The sequence below is a fragment of the Panulirus ornatus genome, chromosome 17, assembly GCF_036320965.1.
Source record: "Panulirus ornatus isolate Po-2019 chromosome 17, ASM3632096v1, whole genome shotgun sequence".
NCBI classification, from domain to species: domain Eukaryota; kingdom Metazoa; phylum Arthropoda; class Malacostraca; order Decapoda; family Palinuridae; genus Panulirus; species Panulirus ornatus.
In genome coordinates this window covers 48,772,495-48,796,227 of record NC_092240.1, presented here as the reverse complement: position 1 = coordinate 48,796,227, position 23,733 = coordinate 48,772,495, and the positions used below count along the sequence as shown (strand labels likewise).

Here is a 23,733-nt window from a genome sequence, read left to right as displayed (position 1 = left end):
TCAGAATTAATTTCAGTCTTTCATTTGATGCCATAGTGTTTATTGCAATTTTCTTATCAAATAAAAAGAAATTAAGGAAATTTTGTGGTGTTATTTTTTGTTACATTAGTTCAGTTTATGATTATTAAATTCTTTTTTTTATTAATGTAAGTAATAATATAATTGTGATTTGAAGACCTACCTACTTGTCATAGGAAAATAAAACATACAAATTTACATATAAACTTACTTAACACAAAATTTATTTGAATTTTATATGTGTCAAATTTTTAGGTTTTAAATGAATTTTTATTCTTTTAAATTTCACTTAAAAACCATGTTTGTATTTGTTCAAGAATACATCATTTGTGAGGTGAGTTATATATATATATATATATATATATATATATATATATATATATATATATATATATATATATATATATACCAGAAAATAAGGTAAAGAAAATACGACTTGTCAACTCTGCTTCCTCACATTGTTTACATCCTGTTTACTAAAAACCAGGTTCGTATTTCATCACTTCATTTACATTTTCTTTTACATATATTCAATTAATTTTTTTTTTCAACACTTACACCTTCACCAGCGACACTTACGTGTTGTGTATATATATATTTATGGTAATTGAATTAAAAAGAAAGGTAATATAAGATTAATTTGAGGATTATGTCAGTAGTTGTGTGTGTAATTGGCGAATTGCTTGTTAGAGGTCGTGTTTTTTTTATTATTTATTTATTTGTCCATCTTGAGGTCAACACTGGCATTGACCCCGTAATACTGGACTGTGAGGTGTCGCGTGGCACACGTGTTGTGGACACGTGTGTGTGTGTTGTGAGTTTACTGTGAGGCACGGACTGGTATAGTAAGGGGGGGAGGGGGGGTCGTACGACCATACCACCCGAGGTATGAGGGTGTGTCGTGAGGCGTCGTACGACCATACCTCCGAGTCGTGAGGGTCGTACGACCATACCTCCCGAGTCGTGAGGCGTCGTACGACCATACCACCCGAGTCGTGAGGGGTCGTACGACCATACCTCCCGAGTCGTGAGGCGTCGTACGACCATACCACCCGAGTCGTGAGGGGTCGTACGACCATACCACCCGAGTCGTGAGGCGTCGTACGACCATACCTCCCGAGTCGTGAGGCGTCGTACGACCATACCACTCGAGTCGTGAGGCGTCGTACGACCATACCACTCGAGTCGTGAGGCGTCGTACGACCATACCCTCCGAGTCGTGAGGCGTCGTACGACCATACCACCCGAGTCGTGAGGCGTCGTACGACCATACCTCCCGAGTCGTGAGGCGTCGTACGACCATACCACTCGAGTCGTGAGGCGTCGTACGACCATACCACTCGAGTCGTGAGGCGTCGTACGACCATACCTCCCGAGTCGTGAGGCGTCGTACGACCATACCACTCGAGTCGTGAGGTGTCGTACGACCCCCCCTCCCAGGTCGTGAGTGGGGGTCAGTGTGAGTCACGGTTCTCGAGGACGGCGTGGTAGAGGGCGCTGAAGGGCCGGACGACCCCCTCCCACGCCTCGGGCGCGGCCACCTCGAAGTAGTCGCAGCCCCAGCAGTCGGCCAGGTCGCGGATCTCGCGGTCGCTGACCTCGCGGGCGTGGCTCAGGTCAGCCTTGTTGCCCACCAGGACCATGGGGCGCGGCGAGCCCGGGGTCAACTCCAGGATGACCCGACGCAGGCGCGCCAGGGCCAGGAAGGAGGCGTGGCTGACCAGGGAGAAGACGAGGAGGAAACCCTCGCCCCACGCCACCTGCCGCTCGCGCCCTTCCTCCACCACCTCCACCTGCAGGAGACGAGACATGATGTGTTATCTACCTCCCTCCTTTCCCCCTTATCTAGGGGCGTCTCGAACCTCCCCACCTCCTTCCCCCTTATCTAAGGGCGTCTTGAACCTCCCCACCTCCTTCCCCCTTATCTAAGGGCGTCTCTGCAGGTCTCAGGACGTCATCCACGTCAAAGACGGGAGAGGACCAGGCAGGGGTGTGTGTGTGTCTGAAGGCGTCGCTGTAGGAGAAATAAGGTGTTGGGTGTAGTTCAGAGGGGTGTGTATGTGTACAGGGGGTGTGTGGGGGTGTGTGTGGGTGTGGGGGTGGTCGGTGTCGTGTTCTGTGGGAGCCTATCATACCCCCCCACAACCCCACAACCCCCCCCACAACCTCCACAAAACCCCCCCTAACCTCCCCCATCTCTCTCCTTTTCCACTAACCTTCCCTGCTGTATCCATGACCTGGAGGGGCAGGTCGTGACCTGGGAGGGGGAACTGGTAGCTGTAGACGGCCTCCATGGTGGGGTCGTACTCGCCGATGAACCTCCCCGTCAGGAGTCGCACGATCAACGCTGCAGAAGGAGAAAGAAAGAAGAGAGAAATGACTCAAACCCATCATTCCTCCATCTTGATGTTCTTGCATTTCTTCATCTAACCCTATCGACACCTTGAACAAAGCCACCACAATAACAAATAGTCTATCTAAACAGTTTATAGTTTTCATTAGACTAATTTAGGGTAGTTATGATGACATGGCGGTTGTGATATTATCCTAAAAATGTCTTTTGGATCAACTGTAAACAATGGTGAGTGTGAAACATATCGTACCGCTTCTGGACCGAACTATTCTATTCTAGGTAAAGCGAATGTGAGTGAAATACACAGATTTTATATAAATAATAGGAATATCATTTTTCAGAGTCTTAAGAAAGTACCAGAATATAAGAATAAGTTAAAAGAAGTTCGGTTAATATGAAAAAATGAAAATATAAAGAGAGCGGGAGGGAGACACAGAGCAACGCCTGGCTATTGTGGTGGTGGTGGTGGTGATGTACGAGAGGCGACATTCTATGATGGCGTCGTCTTTCGACACCGAGAGTTTTATTGCTGGCCGGCGGCCACCACCATCACCATCTCGTCCCAGTAGCTCTATAAAGTTCTATTTGTGGTCGGGCCTTGCCTATGACCCATCTGCTGCCAAACGTATAAAGTGAGGTTAATTTAACCTTGGTGGATAATTGACTTCAGAGGTGGTGGAGCATATCTGGGGGGGAGTGAGGGGGGAATATAATGAGGGAGTTATGAGGGTTGTGAGTGTCAAGTTGTGAGTGAGGGTGGAGGTTGTAGTCGACGCCTGTCTCATGAGGTACGAATTTTTTTTCTTGTGTTGGCAGCAACATTTCCTGAGCGCGTGGTTCAAAAATAAAAATAAGATAAAAAATAATTGCCAGTGAAGATGATCATTCGGTAAAAGGACGATAAATACTAGATATTTCAAAATTAAATTGACATCTTGACGTCATACATATGATTTGGCTCGATTGCCCAAATAGCCGAGGGAAAACTGCGCGGGGAAAATTACGTCCAGGGACATTAACAGTCCTCATGGCATGTGATGAGCGTATAAAAATTTACTTTCAGGACGACCATCCTCGTCCCTGAACACCAGCCAGCCAGCCTTGAGACAGAATAATGGCGAGGTGATAATTCAAATATGAAAGATCGGCGAGTCTTGGCAAGAATGGAGGGAAGGGGAGAGAGAGGAGGCGTGGCCCAACTCCGGGTCACCCAAACGAGTATAATACCCATCAAAATATCCCTATTTACCTAAAAGAACATTTAAAATATAATTTAATTCTTTCAATACTAGTAAAAAATCTATTCGATTTATATAATCTGAATCTGGTTAGCTTAGAGAAACTATAATTATCTATTATGTGAATTGTAGATCTGGAATGATGGACGACGCTCAAGTGGTTCACTTAGGAAGATTATGACGATGTTTTGGCAAGTGTCTGAGCGGTAGGTGTCTGCCAGCCATGATCATATTGCATTGTGAACTGGTATATTTAGATCTGATTCTTCTCTAGACATTTCCCATGTCCGCCTCTGCCAGAAACGGCGACAAATATGAGAATCTTGAGAGCGTCCGCCATTGTTTGGCCATGTTTATCATCATCTCTCCCTCCTGACGAGACATAATGTCCGAGGATCTCGCGAGGAAATTCTCGTCTGCGTCAGGAGGGTTCCTCCTGCTGAGGAGGAGGAGGAGGAGGACCTCGCCTGGGGCAGGTGGCTGACCCAAGGGCCGGTCTGGACATTTGAGATTTCGTCAGAACTGAATTTTTTCCAATTTTTCAATTTTTTTTTTTTTTGCGTATACGCTATATATATATATATATATATATATATATATATATATATATATATTTTTTTTTTTTTCATACTATTCGCCATTTCCCGCGATAGCGAGGTAGCGTTAAGAACAGAGGACTGGGCCTTTGAGGGAATATCCTCACCTGGCCCCCTTCTCTGTTCCTTCTTATTGCGTATACGCCATATATATATACGCCTATTCAAGGTAATTTATGTCTTACATCTACGCTTGACGGTTGTATATTAGGTAGATTATATATATAGTATTTTGTTTATTAATTTTTTGTACTTAATCGCCGTCTCCCGCGTCAGCGAGGTAGCGCAAGGAAACAGACGAAAAAAAAAATGGCCTCCAACTTCATTATTAGTATGAGGTAATTGCTTATGGTCGAAACACCTAACAAGCAGTTTGGATTTGAGTGCAATTTGGCTGACATTAATTATGAGTAAAAATAACGTAATATAAACACTTTGCATCTGAAATGTCTTTGAAAAAACTGTGTCAGTCGATGTATATATATAAATCTTGACACATATTACCTCCCAGGTAAAGCCATATGTGTAGTGTCTTATATGGGCGATTGTAGCAGCTGGTAATTGGCCTTAACTGCTGAGTTAACTACCCTTGGAATGGTTAGGTTAGGTGTGTGTGTGTGTGTGTGTGTGTACGATAGTTTGCTTTCTCTTTAATTGGTTGTAATCATGTAATGATTAATAAACGACTCATTAAACCCTGACTGTAACAAGTTCGTTCGTACAGCATCACACACACACACACACACACACACACACACACACACACACACATATAAAGACCCGAGATCAATGTTGAACCACCCCCCTCCCCCAGACACACGTCAGATATGGATAGTTATCGTACATCCTATAGTCAGATATGGATAGTTATCGTACATCCTATAGTCACATATGGATAGTTATCGTACATCGTATAGTCAGATATGAATTGTTATCGTACATCCTATAGTCAGATAAGGATAGTTATCGTACATCATATAGTCAGATATGGATAGTTATCGTATAGTCAGATATGTATAGTTATCGTATAGTCATATGGATAGTTATCGTACATCCTATAGTCACATATGGATAGTTATCGTACATTCTACAGTCAGAAATGGATAGTTATCGTACATCGTATAGTCAGATATGGATAGTTATCGTACATCCTATAGTCAGATATGGATAGTTATCGTACATCCTATAGTCAGGTATGGATAGTTATCGTACATCGTATAGTCAGATATGGATAATATCGTACATCATATAGACAGATATGGACAGTTAGCGTACATCCTACAGTCAGAAATGGATAGTTATCGTACATCCTATATATATACATATATTTTCTCTCCTCGTTCAAGGTACGATAACAACAGCAGTAGGTTGTCGGGCGAGACCCGAGGACAGCGAGACCTGCCCGCCCAGCTGGGGATCAAGGTCATGGCCACAGGTAAGGTCTCGCATAATTCATTTATCAGTAATTAAAGAATAAATGGGTGGATGGTGGAGGGGGGGTTACTGAACCTTCATGTGGGATAATTGGACGTAAGGTGGACACTGTTGGATGCCGTTTGTGGAGGAATAAATTTATTCCTTTCATATATATAATATATATATATTATATAATATATATATATATATATATATATATATATATATATATATAGCCCCAAGGGAGGCTAACCAGTGTTGTCAGCACCCGAGGGCAGGCTATCAGCGCTGCCAACCTCGCGCTTTACATACCTATTGCCTTTGGCAACTGTGTGTGTGTGTGTGTGGGGGGCTACGTGGTTCGTTCCATTGTTCCCCCTTCCTTCCTTCCTTCCTTCCGTCGCCTCCCCTCAGTCGCTCTTTTCCATTCCGTGTGCCGCTTGTCCATACATATATGTCTCCTTTTTTCCTACATTTGTAAGTAATGATGTTTACATTTCATAATTAGTTTCTATAATTACTTTATTTAATATTTCCACACATGGTGTTTATCCCTGATTTGCCTGTGTTCCGTTCCGTCGTTCACCGTTCCGTCGTACACCGTTCCGTCGTACACCGTTCCGTCGTACACCGTTCCGTCGTTCACCGTTCCGTCGTACACCCTTCCGTCGTACACCGTTCCGTCGTACACCGTTCCGTCGTACACCGTTCCGTCGTACACCGTTCCGTCGTACACCCTTCCGTCGTACACCGTTCCCCGTCGTCGTCACCGTTCCGTCGTACACACGTTTTCCGTCGTACACCGTTCCGTCGTACACCCTTCCGTCGTACACCGTTCCGTCGTACACCGTTCCGTCGTACACCGTTCCGTCGTTCACCGTTCCGTCGTACACCGTTCCGTCGTACACCGTTCCGTCGTACACCGTTCCGTCGTTCACCGTTCCGTCGTAGACCGTTCCGTCGTAGACCGTTCCGTCGTGCACCGTTCCGTCGTACACCGTTCCGTCGTAGACCGTTCCGTCGTAGACCGTTCCGTCGTAGACCGTTCCGTCGTGCACCGTTCCGTCGTACACCGTTCCGTCGTTCCCATCGTGAACCCATTTTGATATTTGCCTTCTCTCCCAATGGTCTTATCCAGCAATACAGATGGAGATTACAAGTTTCTCCAGTTTCACTTTCAGTTCACAAACTGACCCATTTTACAGCGTGTTTATTCATTTTTGTTTACTCCATAGCTGTGTATCGAATATGGTTTGGAATATGGAATGAACCTATTAGGCATTGCCTTGTATCCCTCTGGATAGAAAATGTGAGTTGGGTGTTCGCATCGCTTCTGAAATACGATTCACACACGAGTGTGTGTGTGTGTGTGTGTGTGTGTGTGTGTGTGTGTGTGTTATGTGTGTGTGTGGGGGGGGGGTTCGGGTAACCGTCGCTCGTGGATGGGAGAGACGAAGGGCTTTCGTTTACTTGTGATGGAATAGTCATTTCCCTAGATAGGGTGGGGGAGGTTGATTCATAGCGTTCCCAAACCCCCACCACGCTAAAAGGTCTGGGTTCGAATCCTTGCTGGCTGTTGAGGGGGCATGATGTGGTATAGTGCGCGTTCATATGGACTGTGTATTCGTAGGGAACATACCCAAATGGAAATCAGGTCTGTGCCACGCCTAACATAGCGGCCAGACAGATATACGAACTAGTGAAGAAATGAAGACACCTTCTTTTCCCTCCCCCCTCAATGGAAGAACTAGTTAAGCCATGGCGCCTTTTCTCTATTCCCTCCGGCACCACATATCCACTCGAGGCATAGAAAAAAAAAAGAGATATGTATTTGGACTCTTGTGTTGAGGAGAAGTGTGCTCTACCCTTTGCCTTTGGCTTCAGTGGGCCACGTCTTCACCGAGCGGGTGTTCGAATCCAGGATACGGCACCCGTTTCACGAGCCCACCTCGGCTGTATGAGGCGGTTTTAGCCACCCAAGAGCTGTTAGGGGTATGGGGAAAGAACTAGAGACATGATAATCTTAGGGACATTGGTTCGATGCCCCCGATCCACCCACAACTGCTGGAAGAAGTGGTTGCGGCAGCTCCCTGAAGCCCCTCCTCTCGTTGGTAGCATAGACACTGAATGGATTGTGGACTCGCTCTGTACTGGTAGTTAGAGAGAAGGGAGCGGGTGGTTGTTAGAGTGGTACTGGAGAACGGGATGTGTTATCAAGGACCCATGTCCCGGTTCGAATCCTTTAAGGGTCGTTCTTGCTGGTGGGTACCTTACTGTACCTCACAACCACCCACACACACACCATCGATGTACGTTATGTGTGTGTGTTGACGGTATAGTTCCGTAACCCTGAGCGTGGACAGCGGCCGCTGGAGGCGGCCAATCACAGGCCGGCGCATCGGTGACGTCATAGAAGGCTTAAGGCGTCCAGTGTTTATTGGTGGAAAAGATCGCTGAGCAGGAAGTTCTCTGGTGATATTATATATATATATATATATATTATAATATATATATATATATTATATATATATATAAAACGAGTTATGATGATCTGATGATGATTATGTTAAAATACGATAAATATATAAATTCCAAAGAGTTTTCCTGACGCTGGTATCTAAGTGTGCGGATGTGAACATGAGCTTCCGTTATTCCAACGAGTCTATTATTTTCCCCGAACGGACGAAACTGAAGCCTTTTTCAACCTTTGGTTATATACTTTTTTTTCTTTTTTGTTTTTACTCTTTCTCTCTCTGAGCCTTTTTCAACCTTTGGTTATATATACTTTTCTATCTATCTTCTCTCCTGAGACGGAATGATGTCCATGATTAAATTCGAGGTTAAATGAGTTTTTGTACGTGTTTCGGAAGCTGGGAGTAGAATCGTGACGTCAGAAGGAGACGTGATGTAACCATGACGACCGCTTGGTTGGGTGACGTGTGTGTGTGACGTCAGAGCGGGTTCGTGACATCAGTTGGTTTTTGGTTAAGAGGGTTAATGAGTCATCCTTGAACACGACGGTTTCCGTCGTGGTCAGTGAACGTGATCAAGGGTACGTTTTAACCGTCCGTTGTCGGGTCGTGTAGTGTGTGGTCAAGGGTCGTAATCGGTTGTTCTCGTATAGGTTCTTATACGTGTCAAGGGTTCGTATACCGTCGTGTCAAGGGTCGTATACCGTCGTGTCAGGTCGTATACCGTCGTGCAAGGTTCGTTATACCGTCGTGTTCAAGGGTCGTATACCGTCGTGGTCAAGGGTCGTATACCGTCGTGGTCAAGGGTTCGTATTACCGTCGTGTCAAGGGTCGTATACCGTCGTGGTCAAGGGTCGTATACCGTCGCGTCGTGTTCAAGGGTCGTATACCGTCGTGTTCAAGGGTCGTATACCGTCGTGGTCAAGGGTTATACGTGTCAAGGTCGTAACCGTCGTTCAAGGGTCGTATACCGTCGTGTTCAAGGGTCGTATACCGTCGGTTCAAGGTTACCGTCGTGTCAAGGGTCGTATACCGTCGTGTCAAGGGCGTATACCGTCGTGTCAAGGGTCGTATACCGTCGTGTCAAGGGTCGTATACGTCGTGGTCAAGGGTCGTATACCGTCGTGTTCAAGGTGTCGTATACCGTCGTGTTCAAGGGTCGTATACCGTCGTGTCAAGGGTCGTATACCGTCGTGTTCAAGGGTCGTATACCGTCGTGTTTCAAGGGTCGTATACCGTCGTGTTCAAGGGCGTATACCGTCGTGGTCAAGGGTCGTATACCGTCGTGGTTCAAGGGTCGTATACCGTCGTGGTCAAGGTCGTATACCGTCGGTTCAAGGGTCGTATACCGTCGTGTCAAGGGTCGTATACGTCGTGTCAAGGGTCGTATACCGTCGTGGTCAAGGGTCGTATACCGTCGTGGTCAAGGGTCGTATACCGTCGTGTTCAAGGGTCGTATACCGTCGTGTTCAAGGGTCGTATACCGTCGTGTCAAGGGTCGTATACCGTCGTGGTCAAGGGTCGTATACCGTCGTGGTCAAGGGTCGTATACCGTCGTGTTCAAGGGTCGTATACCGTCGTGTTCAAGGGTCGTATACCGTCGTGTCAAGGGTCGTATACCGTCGTGTCAAGGGTCGTATACCGTCGTGTCAAGGGTCGTATACCGTCGTGTTCAAGGGCGTATACGTCGTGGCCCAAGGTCGTATACCGTCGTGTTCAAGGGGTCGTATACCGTCGTGGTCAAGGGTCGTATACCGTCGTGGTCAAGGGTCGTATACCGTCGTGTTCAAGGGTCGTATACCGTCTGTTCAAGGCGTATACGTCGTTTCAAGGGTCGTATAACCGTCGTGTTCAAGGGTCGTATACCGTCGTGTCAAGGGTCGTATACCGTCTGGCAAGATCGTATCCGTGTGAAGGGTCGTATACCGTCGTGGTCAAGGGCGTATACCGTCGTGGTCAAGGTCGTATACCGTCGTGTCAAGGGTCGTATACCGTCGGTTCAAGGTCGTATACCGTCGTGTCAAGGGTCGTATACCGTCGTGGTCAAGGGTCGTATACCGTCGTGTTCAAGGGTCGTATACCGTCGTGGTCAAGGGTCGTATACCGTCGTGTTCAAGGGCGTATACCGTCGTGTTCAAGGGTCGTATAACGTCGTGGTTCAAGGGTCGTATACCGTCGTGTTCAAGGGTCGTATACCGTCGTGGTCAAGGGTCGTATACCGTCGTGTTCAAGGGGCGTATACCGTCGTGTTCAAGTGGATGCAAGAAGGGAAATGAAAGACTTTGTGATATAGAACAGACATGATCGTGAGGGAGATAGATAGATAGATAGATAGAGAGAGAGAGAGGAGAGAGAGAGAGAGAGAGAGAGAGAGAGAGAGAGAGAGAGAGAGAGAATAGAGAAGACGGACTGGTGTTTTACCTTGACCTTCTAAGGTTGCATGAAATAGTAAGGTGCACCTTCCTACCCCCCCACCCCCCCTCACACCCCCCTTTCCCACGAGCGATGGTGACCTTTTCCACCCCCCCCCCCGACCTTTTCCACACCCCACCTTCACCCCCCCTTTTTAGCCACCCTGTCCCCCTGGTGGTGTCCAGCGAACTATTCGGTTTATGTTGGACGAGCGAGATTTCGACGCCCCTGCAGACGTTCCTGACGTGGTGGATCCGACTTGCTTGGAGTCCTGGACCGTGTGCTTTGGAGATTCCGTGACCGTGTGCTTTGGAGATCCGTGACCGTGTGCTTTAGACATGACCGTGTGCTTTGGAGATCCGTGGACCGTGTGCTTTGGAGATCCGTGACCGTGTGCTTTGGAGATCCGTGGACCGTGTGCTTTGGAGATCCTTGAGCCGTGTGCTTTGGAGATCCGTGGACCGTGTGCTTTGGAGATCCGTGGACCGTGTGCTTTGGAGATCCGTGGACCGTGTGCTTTGGAGATCCTGACCGTGTGCTTTGGAGATCCGTGGCCTTGTGCTTTGGAGATCCGTGGACCGTGTGCTTTGGAGATCCGTGGACCGTGTGCTTTGGAGGATGGACTGCCGAGCAAAGGAATGGACCAATGTCTTCTCTGGACTGTGACACAGTTGGCCTCACTCCTCCCCGGCGTCATTTGATTTCTTCCTACCTCCTCCAGCTCCAACCCCATTTTTCTTACATATTCGCCATTTCCCGCTTTAGCCAGGTAGCGTTGAGAACAGAGGACTGAGCCTTAGAGGGAATATCCTCACTTGGCCCCTTTTTCTGTTCCTTCTTTTGGAAAAGTAGAAAAAACGGGAGGGGAGGGTTTTCAGCCCCCCGCTTCCTCCCCTTTTAGTCGCCTTCTGTTATATATATACAGTTATATATATATAATATATTATATATATATATATATAATATATATATATATATATATATATATATATATATTATATATATATATATATGTATATATTACGACATAAACTGATTACTTAAGCAGTTATTTGAACAGGATTTCCATAGATCATTCCATTGAAAAGAACTTAATAATGTGTACCCACGTCACCTCGTTATGAAAAATAATTATCCAGATATAATCCATAGCGCTACAATTACCTTTCCAAGTTACATATTATCGCTGCTCAGGAGGGCCCAACCCTTTGAACACCATATATATAGCTAGCCCTCCGCTGGCCATGTTATAATACAGTAGGGCGGAATGGGAACTGATGAACACTTAAATTTTTTATTATTTTTTTGGGGTGGGGGAGAGAAATGGAAACCTCACTCTATTGGACCTGAGCTTGACCTAATGAAAGGCCACACGTCCCTGGTAGAAATAGATTAAAGTTAGCTCTACCGCAGTGTTTGGCCCCCCGCGCCGATATTCGAACCCCGACCCCCCCTACCTGTATGTGGAGCCAAAGTTAAATTGGACAGTTGATATTGTCGGTGTATAATTTTGGCTAAATTTTGCTCAAAATTCGTTTGTCGTTTGATGCAGATAAAAAAATCTTTTATTAAAGCATTTATTTATTTATTTATTTTTTTTTTTTGCTAAATTTGCTCAAAATTCTTTTATCGTTCGATGTTGATGAAAATAAAGTCCTTTATGACACATATGGAAGTATTAGATTACGTGAAGAATATCGACAAAGGAAACTTGAAAACATTTTATTTATTAAGAGACTAACACTGAATTTTAAGATAAATAAAGTAATTAGTTAATGATGTAATGCGTTTTTTGAATGGTCACTGGGTTCCATTGTATGATAAACACACCTCACGTAAATATATGTATAATGTCTCCCTTTGCCTCACATTCAGACACTCTCTGCTCATATTCCCCCCCCCCTCCCAATCCCCCACTATCCCCCCCCCCCCCCAGCGCCCTCTCTCTACCCCTCAAAGAAGCAGAACCTAGAGACACACATTCACATCAACCCAACCAGACCAAGCACCCGAAAAACAACCGCCATTCCAAAATACGCCACAAGCACCACCTCAATGGGCCTCCGTCTATCGGATACAACACTCCCTAGACAAACACGGGTCGCGTTTCCCCCCTCCATCTACCACACCCTGGATGTGGATTTCGCCACATCTCAAGGACCTAATCGTGCCCCACGAGATATGTGCCACAGTGAAGACACACCGACCAATTTACTCCCCATTTGGCCATTAAGCTCGCCACATAGACGCATACACATCACAACACTCCATGACCTGGGGTCGTGGTGGAAGTGGCTGGCTTCCTGGGCGCTGCCGGAGTACCATAAAAACTGAAGAGACACCAAGTTCAGTATATATATATATATATATATATATATATATATATATATATATTATGTATATATATATATATATATATATATATATATTATATATATATATATATTATATATATATATTATATTATATTTTGTCGCTGTCTCCCATGTTAGCGAGGTAGCGCAAGGAAACAGACGAAAGAATGGCCCAACCCACCCACATACACATGTATATACATAAACGCCCACACACACACACATATACATACCTTTACATTTCAACGTATACATATATATACATACACAGACATACATATATACACAGGTGCATATTCGTACATGCTGCCTTCATCCATTCCTGCCAGCACCTCGCCACACATGAAATAACAACCCCCTCCCCCCTCATGTGCGCGAGGTAGCGCTAGGAAAAGACAACAAAGGCCACGTTCGTTCACACTCAGTCTCTAGCTGTCATGTAATAATGCACCGAAACCACAGCTCCCTTTCCACATCCAGGCCCCACAGAACTTTCCATGGTTTACCCCAGACACTTCACATGCCCTTGTTCAATGCACTGACAGCACGTCGACCCCGGTATACCACATCGTTCCAATTCACTCTATTCCTTGCACGCCTTTCACCTTCCTGCATGTTCAGACCCCGATCACTCAAAATCTTTTTCACTCCATCTTTCCACCTCCAATTTGGTCTCCCACTTCTCCTCGTTCCCTCCACCTCCGACACATATATCCTCTTGGTCAATCTTTCCTCACTTATTCTCTCCATGTGACCAAACCATTTCAAAACACCCTCTTCTGCTCTCTCAACCACCTCTTTTTATTACCACACATCTCTCTTACCCTTTCATTACTTACTCGATCAAACCACCTCACACCGCATATTGTCCTCAAACATCTCATTTCCAACACATCCACCCTCCTCCACACAACCCTATCTGTAGCCCTCGCCTCGCAACCATACAACATTGTTGGAACCACTATTCCTTCAAACATACCCATTTTTGCTCTCTGAGATAATGTTCTTGCCTTCCACACATTCTTCAACGCTTCCAGAACTTTCGTCCCCCTCCCCCACCCTGTAACTCACTTCGGCTTCCATGGTTCCATCTGCTGCCAAATCCACTCCCAGATATCTAAAACACTTCACTTCCTCCAGTTTTTCTCCATGCAAACTTACCTCCCAATTGACTTGTCCCTCAACCCAGCTGTACCTAATAACCTTGCTCTTATTCACATTTACTCTCAGCTTTCTTCTTTCACACACTTTACCAAACTCAGTCACCAGCTTCTGCAGTTTCTCACCCGAATCAGCCACCAGCGCTGTATCATCAGCGAACAACAACTGACTTACTTCCCAAGCTCTCTCATCCCCAACAGACTTCAAACTTGCCCCTCTTTCCAAACCTCTTGCATTCACCTCCCTAAAAACCCCATCCATAAACAAATCAAACAACCATGGAGACCTCACGCACCCCTGCCGCAAACCAACATTCATTGGGAACCAATCACTTTCCTCTCTTCCTACTCGTACACATGCCTTACATCCTCGATAAAAACTTTTCACTGCTTCTAACAACTTGCCTCCCACACCATATATTCTTAGTACCTTCCACAGAGCATCTCTATCAACTCTATCATATGCCTTCTCCAGATCCATAAATGCTACATACAAATCCATTTGTTTTCTAAGTATTTCTCACATACATTCTTCAAAGCAAACACCTGATCCACACATCCTCTACCACTTCTGAAACCACACTGCTCTTCCCCAATCTGATGCTCTGTACATGCCTTCACCCTCTCAATCAATACCCTCCCATATAATTTACCAGGAATACTCAACAAACTTATACCTCTGTAATTTGAGCACTCACTCTTATCCCCTTTGCCTTTGTACAATGGCACTATGCACGCATTCCGCCAATCCTCAGGCACCTCACCATGAGTCATACATACATTAAATAACCTTACCAACCAGTCAACAATACAGTCACCCCTTTTTTAATAAATTCCACTGCAATAGCATCCAAACCTGCTGCCTTGCCGGCTTTCATCTTCCGCAAAGCTTTTACTACCTCTTCTCTGTTTACCAAATGATTTTCCCTAACCCTCTCACTTTGCACACCACCTCGACCCAAACACCCTATATCTGCCACTCTATCATCAAACACATTCAACAAACCTTCAAAATACTCACTCCATTTCCTTCTCACATCACCACTACTTGTTATCACCTCCCCATTAGCCCCCTTCACTAAAGTTCCCATTTGTTCCCTTGTCTTACGCAAGAGAACAGATAAATAGGTAGATAGATAGATACGCACACACACACACACACACACACACACACACCTGGCCGACTGTGAGGTTCAATTTAGAGGATAAATGAGAAAGGCGCTTAGCCTGCCTTCCCCTCCCCTCCTTCCCCCACCCCCTCCCACCCACCCACGGCCTGTCCTTTGCACGGGGGGGGGGGGGTTCAGCGTTAGCCTGGGGTAGGGAGGGGGAGGAGGAGGAGGAGGAGAAGAGAGAGGAGGAAGAGGAAGGAGAGGAGAGAGAGGAGGAGGAGAGGAGGAGGAGGAGGAGGAGGAGAGGAGGAGGAAGAGGAGGAGAGAGAGGAGGAGAGGAAGGAGGAGGAGGAGGAGAGAGGAGAGGAGGAGAGGAAGGAGGAGGAGGAGGAGGAAGAGGAGGAGGAGAGAGGAGGAGGAGGAGAGAGGAGGAGGAGGAGAGGAGGAGAGAAGAGGAGGAGAGAGGAGGAGAGGAGGAGGAGGAGTGAGAGGAGGGGGAGGATAGAGGAGAGAAGAGGATGGAGGGAAGAGAGGAGGAGAGGGGATTGGAGGAGGAGGACGCACGGACAGGGTGAGAAAATGAGTGGGTTGACGTGGTAGACGGGTTTCGCGGGTTAGCGCTCACCGCTACACGTGCCGAAATGAGTGGTTATTGCAGCGAGGTTAGCGGGTTAGCGCTCACCGCTACACGTGCCGAAATGAGTGGTTATTGCAGCGAGGTTAGCGGGTTAGCGATCACCGCTGCACGTGCTAAATACTAGCGCTAACTTTAGCCAGTCGAGGTGGTGTATGATATAAAAAGATTAAGGAAATGGTTTGAATTAATCTCTGTGTGGCGTTGAATTAATCTATATTCTGGCTCTAATCTCGTAAGAATGTATATATATATTATATATATATATATATATATATATATATATATATATATATATTTTCATTTATTTATTGATTTTGCTTTGTCGCTGTCTCCCGCGTCAGCGAGGTAGCGCAACGAAACAGACGAAAGAATGGCCCAACCCACCCACATACACATGTATATACATACACGTCCACACACGCACATATACATACCTATACATCTCAACGTATACATACATATACACACACAAACGTATACATATATGTATACACACACATGTACATAATTCATGCTTGCTGCCTTCATTCATTCCCGTCGCCACCCGCCACACATGAAATGGCACACCCCCCTCCCTCCACCTCTTCCCCTCCACCTCCCCCAAAATAGCCCCGGAGGGCACATCACCCCTGAGGGAGGGAAGGAGGGAGGGAAGGAGGGAGGAAGAGGTGGTGGGGCTGGAGGGATGTGTGTGTGGGAGGGCCTCTAACCCAGGCGTTCAATTTCCCAGACGACTGAGTGTGTCCAGCGCGAAGCCCCGCCCCACACCCCCACACACCCCACGGGGTCCCCATGGGTCATTCATGGAGTGGGGCAACAGCTAGGTGGACGGAAATAGAGAAAGGCTACGATGAACTCGTCACATACGTAAATAAAAAAAAAAAAACGGTAAATAAGATAATTATTCGTGCTAATCACACAGGATAATAAGTCTTACTTAAGGTAATGTGGGGGTTGGGCAACATGGGGGAGGATAAGTGTTCATTACTTATGGTAAGTGTGGGGGGTGGGTTGTGGGGAGGGGGAGGATAAAGTGTACTTATTCATTACTTAAGGTAAGTGTGGGGGGTGGTGGGTTGTGGGGGCGTGAGGGGGGGAGGATAAAGTGTACTTATTCATTACTTATGGTAAGTGTGGGGGGTGGGTTGTGGGGCGTGAGGGGGGAGGATAAAGTGTACTTATTCATTACTTAAGGTAAGTGTGGGGGGTGGGTGGGTTGGGTTGTGGGCGCGTAGGGGGGGATAAAGTGTACTTATTCATTACTTAAGGTAAGTGTGGGGGTTGGGTTGTGGGGGCGTGAGGGGGGGAGGATAAAGTGTACTTATTCATTACTTAAGGTAAGTGTGGGGAGGAGGGTGGGTTGGGTTGTTGGGGCGTGAGGGGGGGGAGGATAAAGTGTACTTATTCATTACTTAAGGTAAGTGTGGGGGGTGGGTGGGTTGGGTTGTGGGGTTGTGGGGGGATGAAGTGTACTTATTCATTACTTAAGGTAAGTGTGGGGGGGTGGGTGGGTTGGGTTGTGGGGTTGTAGGGGGGATAAAGTGTACTTATTCATTACTTAAGGTAAGTGTGGGGGGTTTGTGGGGTTGTGGAGGCATAGGGGGAGGATAAATTGTACGTATTGATTACACAAGGTAAGTGTGGGGGGTTGGGTTGTGGGGGGGAGGGGGGGAGGATAAAGTGTACTTAATCATTACTTAAGGTAAGTGTGGGGAGGAGGGTGGGTTGGGTTGTTGGGGCGTGAGGGGGGGGAGGATAAAGTGTACTTATTCATTACTTAAGGTAAGTGTGTGGGGGGTGGGTTGTGGGGGCGCGGGAGGGGGAGAGGATAAAGTGTACTTATTTAAAGTCGTCTGGAAATAACAAGTGGTTAACAAAATACGGTCGTTAACCCCCCCCCCCCCCCCCACTAGCCAGGTTTCTTCTACGTATTTCCCATTTTCTAACACATGATCCGTTCCCTACAGAAAACGGGAACCAGTTGTGTTCAGAATCTGGCCATGGCTTCGTCTCCAGACATCTATATTGACGTGCTGTCACTGGATTGAACCAGGGCATGTGAAGCGTCTGGGGTAAACCATGCAAAGTTCTGTGGGGCCTGGATGTGGAAAGGAAGCTGTGGTTTCGGTGCCTGGAAGTGGAAAGGGAGCTGTGGTTTCGGTGTCTGGATGTGGAAAGGGAGCTGTGGTTACGGTGCCTGGAAGTGGAAAGGGAGCTGTGGTTTCGGTGCATTATTTCATGACAGCTAGAGACTGAGTGTGAACGAATGGGGCCTTTGTTGTCTTTTCCTAGCGCTACCTCGCACACATGAGGGGGGAAGGGGTTATTCCATGTGTGGCGAGGTGGCGATGGGAATGAATAAAGGCAGACTATGAATTATGTACATGTGTATCTATGTATATGTCTGTGTGTGTATATATATGTATACGTTGAGATGTATAGGTATGTATATGTGCGTGTGTGGACGTGTATGTATATACATGTGTATGGGGGTGGGTTGGGCCATTTCTTTCGTCTGTTTCCTTGCGCTACCTCGCTAACGCGGGAGACAGCGACAAAGCAATATGAATAAATAAATAAATATATTATATATATATATTAAATTGCCATAAATAGTAACTGATTTTGAAAATTGACGCTAGGATAGGGGGGAGAGGGTTAATTGCCTCGTTAACCCAAAATTAAAACGGGAAGCCTATAAACCGGTTTTAAACCCCCAGGGCCGACGGCCCCTAAAAAAAAAAAGAAAACAAAAAAGAGAATGTTTACTTAGGAAGTAAGAATAAGAAAACACGCATACGAGACGAAGACCGTTCATACGTAGACAAACAGTCATACGTAATAACCCTAAACCAGTCATACGACGTAAAAACACGTCATTGAATTAACACTTAAGTAGTTAAAACCAAGTTACGTAGTAAAACATCCATATAGCAAAATTAATTATTATTTTATAAAATTTTATTAATATATATTAAAAAAAAAAATAAAAAAAAAAAAAAAATAAATATTATTAAATAATATTAATTAAATATAATAAGAAAAATCATAATATATATATATAATATATATATATATTATATATAATATAAATATATATATAAATAAATAAAATAAAAATAAAAATATAATGAATTTAAAAGAATAAATAGAGAAAAAGAAAAATGTCATACGTAGACGTAAAACCACGTCATACGTAGACGTAAACAGCATGTAGACGTAAACCGTATATAGACGAAAGACTCATTTGACGACCCCTTTCTAGACGAAACACCATCGTAACGTAAAACACGTCATACAGAGACCCTCTACGAGAGAAAAACCACGCATAGTAGATTTAAAAAACCCGGTCATACGTAGGACGTAAAAACAGTTCATAGATAAGAAACCTACGTAGAGTAAAAACCCAGTAGTAAAAAACTGTTTGTAGACGTAAAACACGTCATAGTATCGAAAGACACGAAATACTGAAAAACCTAATAGAGTAAAACCCTATAAGATTAAAACAGTCATACGTAAGTAAAACCAGTCATACGCGAAAAACCACGGAAATAGAGAAAACCAGTTAGAGAAAACCGTTTTCGTGACGAAGACCAGAACGTGAAAAAGTCTCCATAAGAGGGGTAAGCAGTCATACGTAGACGTAAAACAGTCATGGAGACGTAAAACGTTTCGTAGACGTAAAACCACGTCATACGTAGACGTAAAACCACGTCATACGTAGACGAAAACCACGTCATACGTAGACGTAAAACCACGTCATACGTAGACGTAAAACCACGTCATACGTAGACGTAAAACCACGTCATACGTAGACGAAAAACCACGTCATACGTAGACGAAAACCACGTCATACATAGACGTAAAACCACGTCATACGTAGACGAAAACCACGTCATACGTAGACGTAGCCACATTTGTGAATTTGAGCTGGTGTGGTGTTTTAACATTGTGAAATTAAAAGTGGTTAACCCGTGGCGCGCGCGCGCGCGGGGAGGGAGGGTATCCCCTCCCCTCCCCCTTCCCTCCTTCCCCTCCCCCTCCCCTCCCCTTCTCCCTCCAATTAGCCTCCAGGGCCCGAATCCATCCATCCCCCCCTCACCCCCTCCCCCTCCTACCTCCCCCCCCTCCTGCCTCCTCTTTCCCTCCTCCCCCCCCCCATTATCCTCCGGGGGGGCCGCCCCCCCCCGTAGCGCCTCTCCACGCGCCCCCCCACCCCTCACCCCCCCTTCCTCCTCCTTGATTCGTAGCCCGTGGCTCGTAACGCAATTAACCTGATGTCATTAGAGAGGGGGAGGTGCCTTGTGGAGGGGGGGATGGGGGGGGCGAGGGGGGGGGGGCGAAGGCCGCGCTGTCGTCTGCTACAGGTGAATGATGGGGGGGTGGACGGGGGGGAGGGGGCTAGTTAGTTATGGTGGCTTTGGTAGTTTCCCGCGTGAGCGAGGGTAGCGCCAGGGACAGACGAAGACAAAGGGCCCCCCCCCCATTCGTTTAACACTCTAGTCTCTCGCTCTTATGTGTCCTGCACCGAAACCACAGCTCCCCCCTTTCCATGTCATGTGTCATGCACCGAAACCACAGCTCCCATTCCATGTCATGTGTCCTGCACCGAAACCACAAGCTCTTTCTTTTCATGTCATGTCCATCGAACCACGCTCCTTTCAGTCATGTGTTCGCACCGAAACCACAGCTCCCTTTCCATGTCATGTGTTCTGCACCGAAACCACAGCTCCCTTTCCATGTCATGTGTCCTGCACCGAAACCACAGCTCCCTTTCCATGTCATGTGTCATGCACCGAAACCACAGCTCCCTTTCCATGTCATGTGTCCTGCACCGAAACCACAGCTCCCTTTCCATGTCATGGGCCCTGCACCGAAACCACAGCTCCCTTTCCATGTCATGTGTCCTGACACCGAAACCACAGCTCCCTTTCCATGTCATGTGTCCTGCACCGAAACCACAGCTCCCTTTCCATGTCATGTGTTCTGCACCGAAACCACAGCTCCCTTTCCATGTCATGTGTCCTGCACCGAAACCACAGCTCCCTTTCCATGTCATGTGTCATGCACCGAAACCACAGCTCCCTTTCCATGTCATGTGTCCTGCACCGAAACCACAGCTCCCTTTCCATGTCATGGGCCCTGCACCGAAACCACAGCTCCCTTTCCATGTCATGTGTCCTGAACCGAAACCACAGCTCCCTTTCCATGTCATGTGTCCATGCACCGAAACCACTGCTTCCTTTCCATGTCATGTCTCATGCATCGAAACCACAGCTCCCTTTTTACACATCCAGGCCCCCACAGACCTTTCCATGGTTTACCCTGGACGCATAGGTTCGAATCCTGGTTGCGGCAGTCTGTCCACAGTGAACCTAGCTGTTCATTCCACTCTTAGGGCCTCAGTTACCCATGCCCATCTCAGCTAACATAAGAGAAATAAGACAATTGTACCATAACCAATCCTTATTCATACATAAATAAATGAAAAACATCATTTACACAATATATATATATATATATATATATATATATATATATATATATATATATATATATATATATATATATATATATGTATATATGTGTGTGGAAGTCGAGAACATTATCTCGGAAAGCAAAAATGGGTATGTTTGAAGGAATAGTGGTTCCAGCAATGTTGTATGGTTGCGAGGCGTGGGCTATGGATAGAGTTGTGCGCAGGAGGATGGATGTGCTGGAAATGAGATGTTTGAGGACAATGTGTGGTGTGAGGTGGTTTGATCGAGTAAGTAATGTAAGGTTAAGAGAGATGTGTGGAAATAAAAAGAGCGTGGTTGAGAGAGCAGAAGAGGGTGTTTTGAAATGGTTTGGGCACATGGAGAGAATGAGTGAGGAAAGATTGACCAAGAGGATATATGTGTCGGAGGTGGAGGGAACGAGGAGAAGTGGGAGACCAAATTGGAGGTGGAAAGATGAAGTGAAAAAGATTTTGAGTGATCGGGGCCTGAACATGCAGGAGGGTGAAAGGCGGGCAAGGAATAGAGTGAATTGGATCGATGTGGTATACCGGGGTTGACGTGCTGTCAGTGGATTGAATCAGGGCATGTGAAGCGTCTGGGGTAAACCATGGAAAGTTGTGTGGGGCCTGGATGTGGAAAGGGAGCTGTGGTTTCGGGCATTATTGCATGACAGCTAGAGACTGAGTGTGAACGAATGGGCCTTTGTTGTCTTTTCCTAGCGCTACCTCGCACACATGAGGGGGGATGGTATTCCATGTGTGGCGAGGTGGCGATGGGAATGAATAAAGGCAGACTGTGAATTGTGTGCATGTGTATATATGTATGTGTCTGTGTGTATATATATGTGTACATTGAGATGTATAGGTATGTATATTTACGTGTGTGGACGTGTATGTATATACATGTGTATGGGGTGGGTTGGGCCATTTCTTTCGTCTGTTTCCTTGCGCTACCTCGCAAACGCGGGAGACAGCGACAAAGCAAAATAAAATAAATAAATATAAAATATATATATATTATGATAATGATAATAATGATAATAATAATAATAATAATAATAATAATAATAATAATAATAATAATAATAATAATATATTCGCGCGCCAAGAGTCGTATTCGCCAAGAAAAACGGTCGCTGGCAAGCGTCGACTCCGGTCCCCCCCCCGCCACCCCCTGGGTCGTCCTCACCACCCCTCACCCCTCACCCTCCCTCCCCTCACCCTGCCTCCCCTCACACCCCCATCATCCCCTCCGTAGGCTCCCCTCCGTAGGCTCTTCAAAATTTCGGCCATTGGCGGTGACGTGTGTAAAGGTGATGTACCGACGTGGACGCTCACTGAGCCCTGAGGGATTGGAGGTTGGGAGGTTGGGAGGGAGGGATGATTATTGATCTGCTCCTGCTTGCCGTGCTTGCATTACCGGGGAGGAGAGAGAGAGAGAGAGAGAGAGAGAGAGAGAGAGAGAGAGAGAGAGGCAATATCTCTGTGTGTGTCTGTGTGTGTGTCGCCATTATGCCGACATGGATTGAGATATTTTGAATTAATCTCGGCGTTATCTTAACGTATCGCTTTCTCTATTTACTCTACTGTATTTATTATTATTTTATAATGAATTTGGAGATTGAGAGAGATGTATATATAATTGTCTAAGGTAATGTACTGAAATATGAAGAGGACTTGTTAAGAAAATGGGTGTGAATGCCGCGCATTTTCTAATCTGGTGACGTCACCACATTGAGGTGGTGATGACGTCATGTTAGCAGTGACACCACAGCTTGCGCATCCCAAACTTAGCCGACGGTAGGATGGCTCTTACGAGATAAATTATTTATTAGTACAAGTTTAAAGAGTAATTAATGATAATATTCATTATTTATTATTGATAATTCTTTCTCTAGTACGAGTCTTTGCGTGACTGTTGCCATATTGTGTTATCAATTCGGTTACCGTAAGTATTTTTGTATCTATTCTTTATCTCGTGTCTTTATTGCATCATTTGCCTTGAATTATTCATATTTATCGATTATTAATTATTCATATTTATTAATTATTAATTACTGTACAACCTCAGCTGTTATTGGTATAGGTCGTTAATGCCCCTGAGGATAGATAGTCTCGGTGTCTAGTGAACGCTGGCATCTTGTGCAAACGTCATTATCAGCTTGACGTTGGAGATGGTGCCAAAATACTCCTCCAGTGTTGGAGATGGTGCCAAAATACTCCTCCAGTGTTGGAGATGGTGCCAAAATACTCCTCCAGTGTTGGAGATGGTGCCAAAATACTCCTCCAGTGTTGGAGATGGTGCCAAAATACTCCTCCAGTGTTGGAGATGGTGCCAAAATACTCCTCCAGTGTTGGAGATGGTGCCAAAAATACTCCTCCAGTGTTGGAGATGGTGCCAAAATACTCCTCCAGTGTTGGAGATGGTGCCAAAATACTCCTCCAGTGTTGGAGATGGTGCCAAAA

The 23,733-nt window shown here is 45.9% G+C and overlaps 1 protein-coding gene across 1 annotated transcript in view; it reads right to left on the bottom strand.

Moving 5' to 3' along the window:
- Positions 1-454: 454 nt before the first annotated feature.
- LOC139754439 (uncharacterized) overlaps positions 455-23,733 on the bottom strand; it is a 68,298-nt gene continuing 45,019 nt past the window's right edge. The window contains exons 3-5 of the mRNA XM_071671715.1: positions 2,235-2,365; positions 1,228-1,811; positions 455-941 (exon numbers count right to left, since the gene is read on the bottom strand). Coding sequence (XP_071527816.1) covers positions 1,473-1,811; positions 2,235-2,365 — 470 coding nt within the window. The 3' untranslated portion in view covers positions 455-941; positions 1,228-1,472. The remainder of the gene's footprint in view (positions 942-1,227; positions 1,812-2,234; positions 2,366-23,733) is intronic.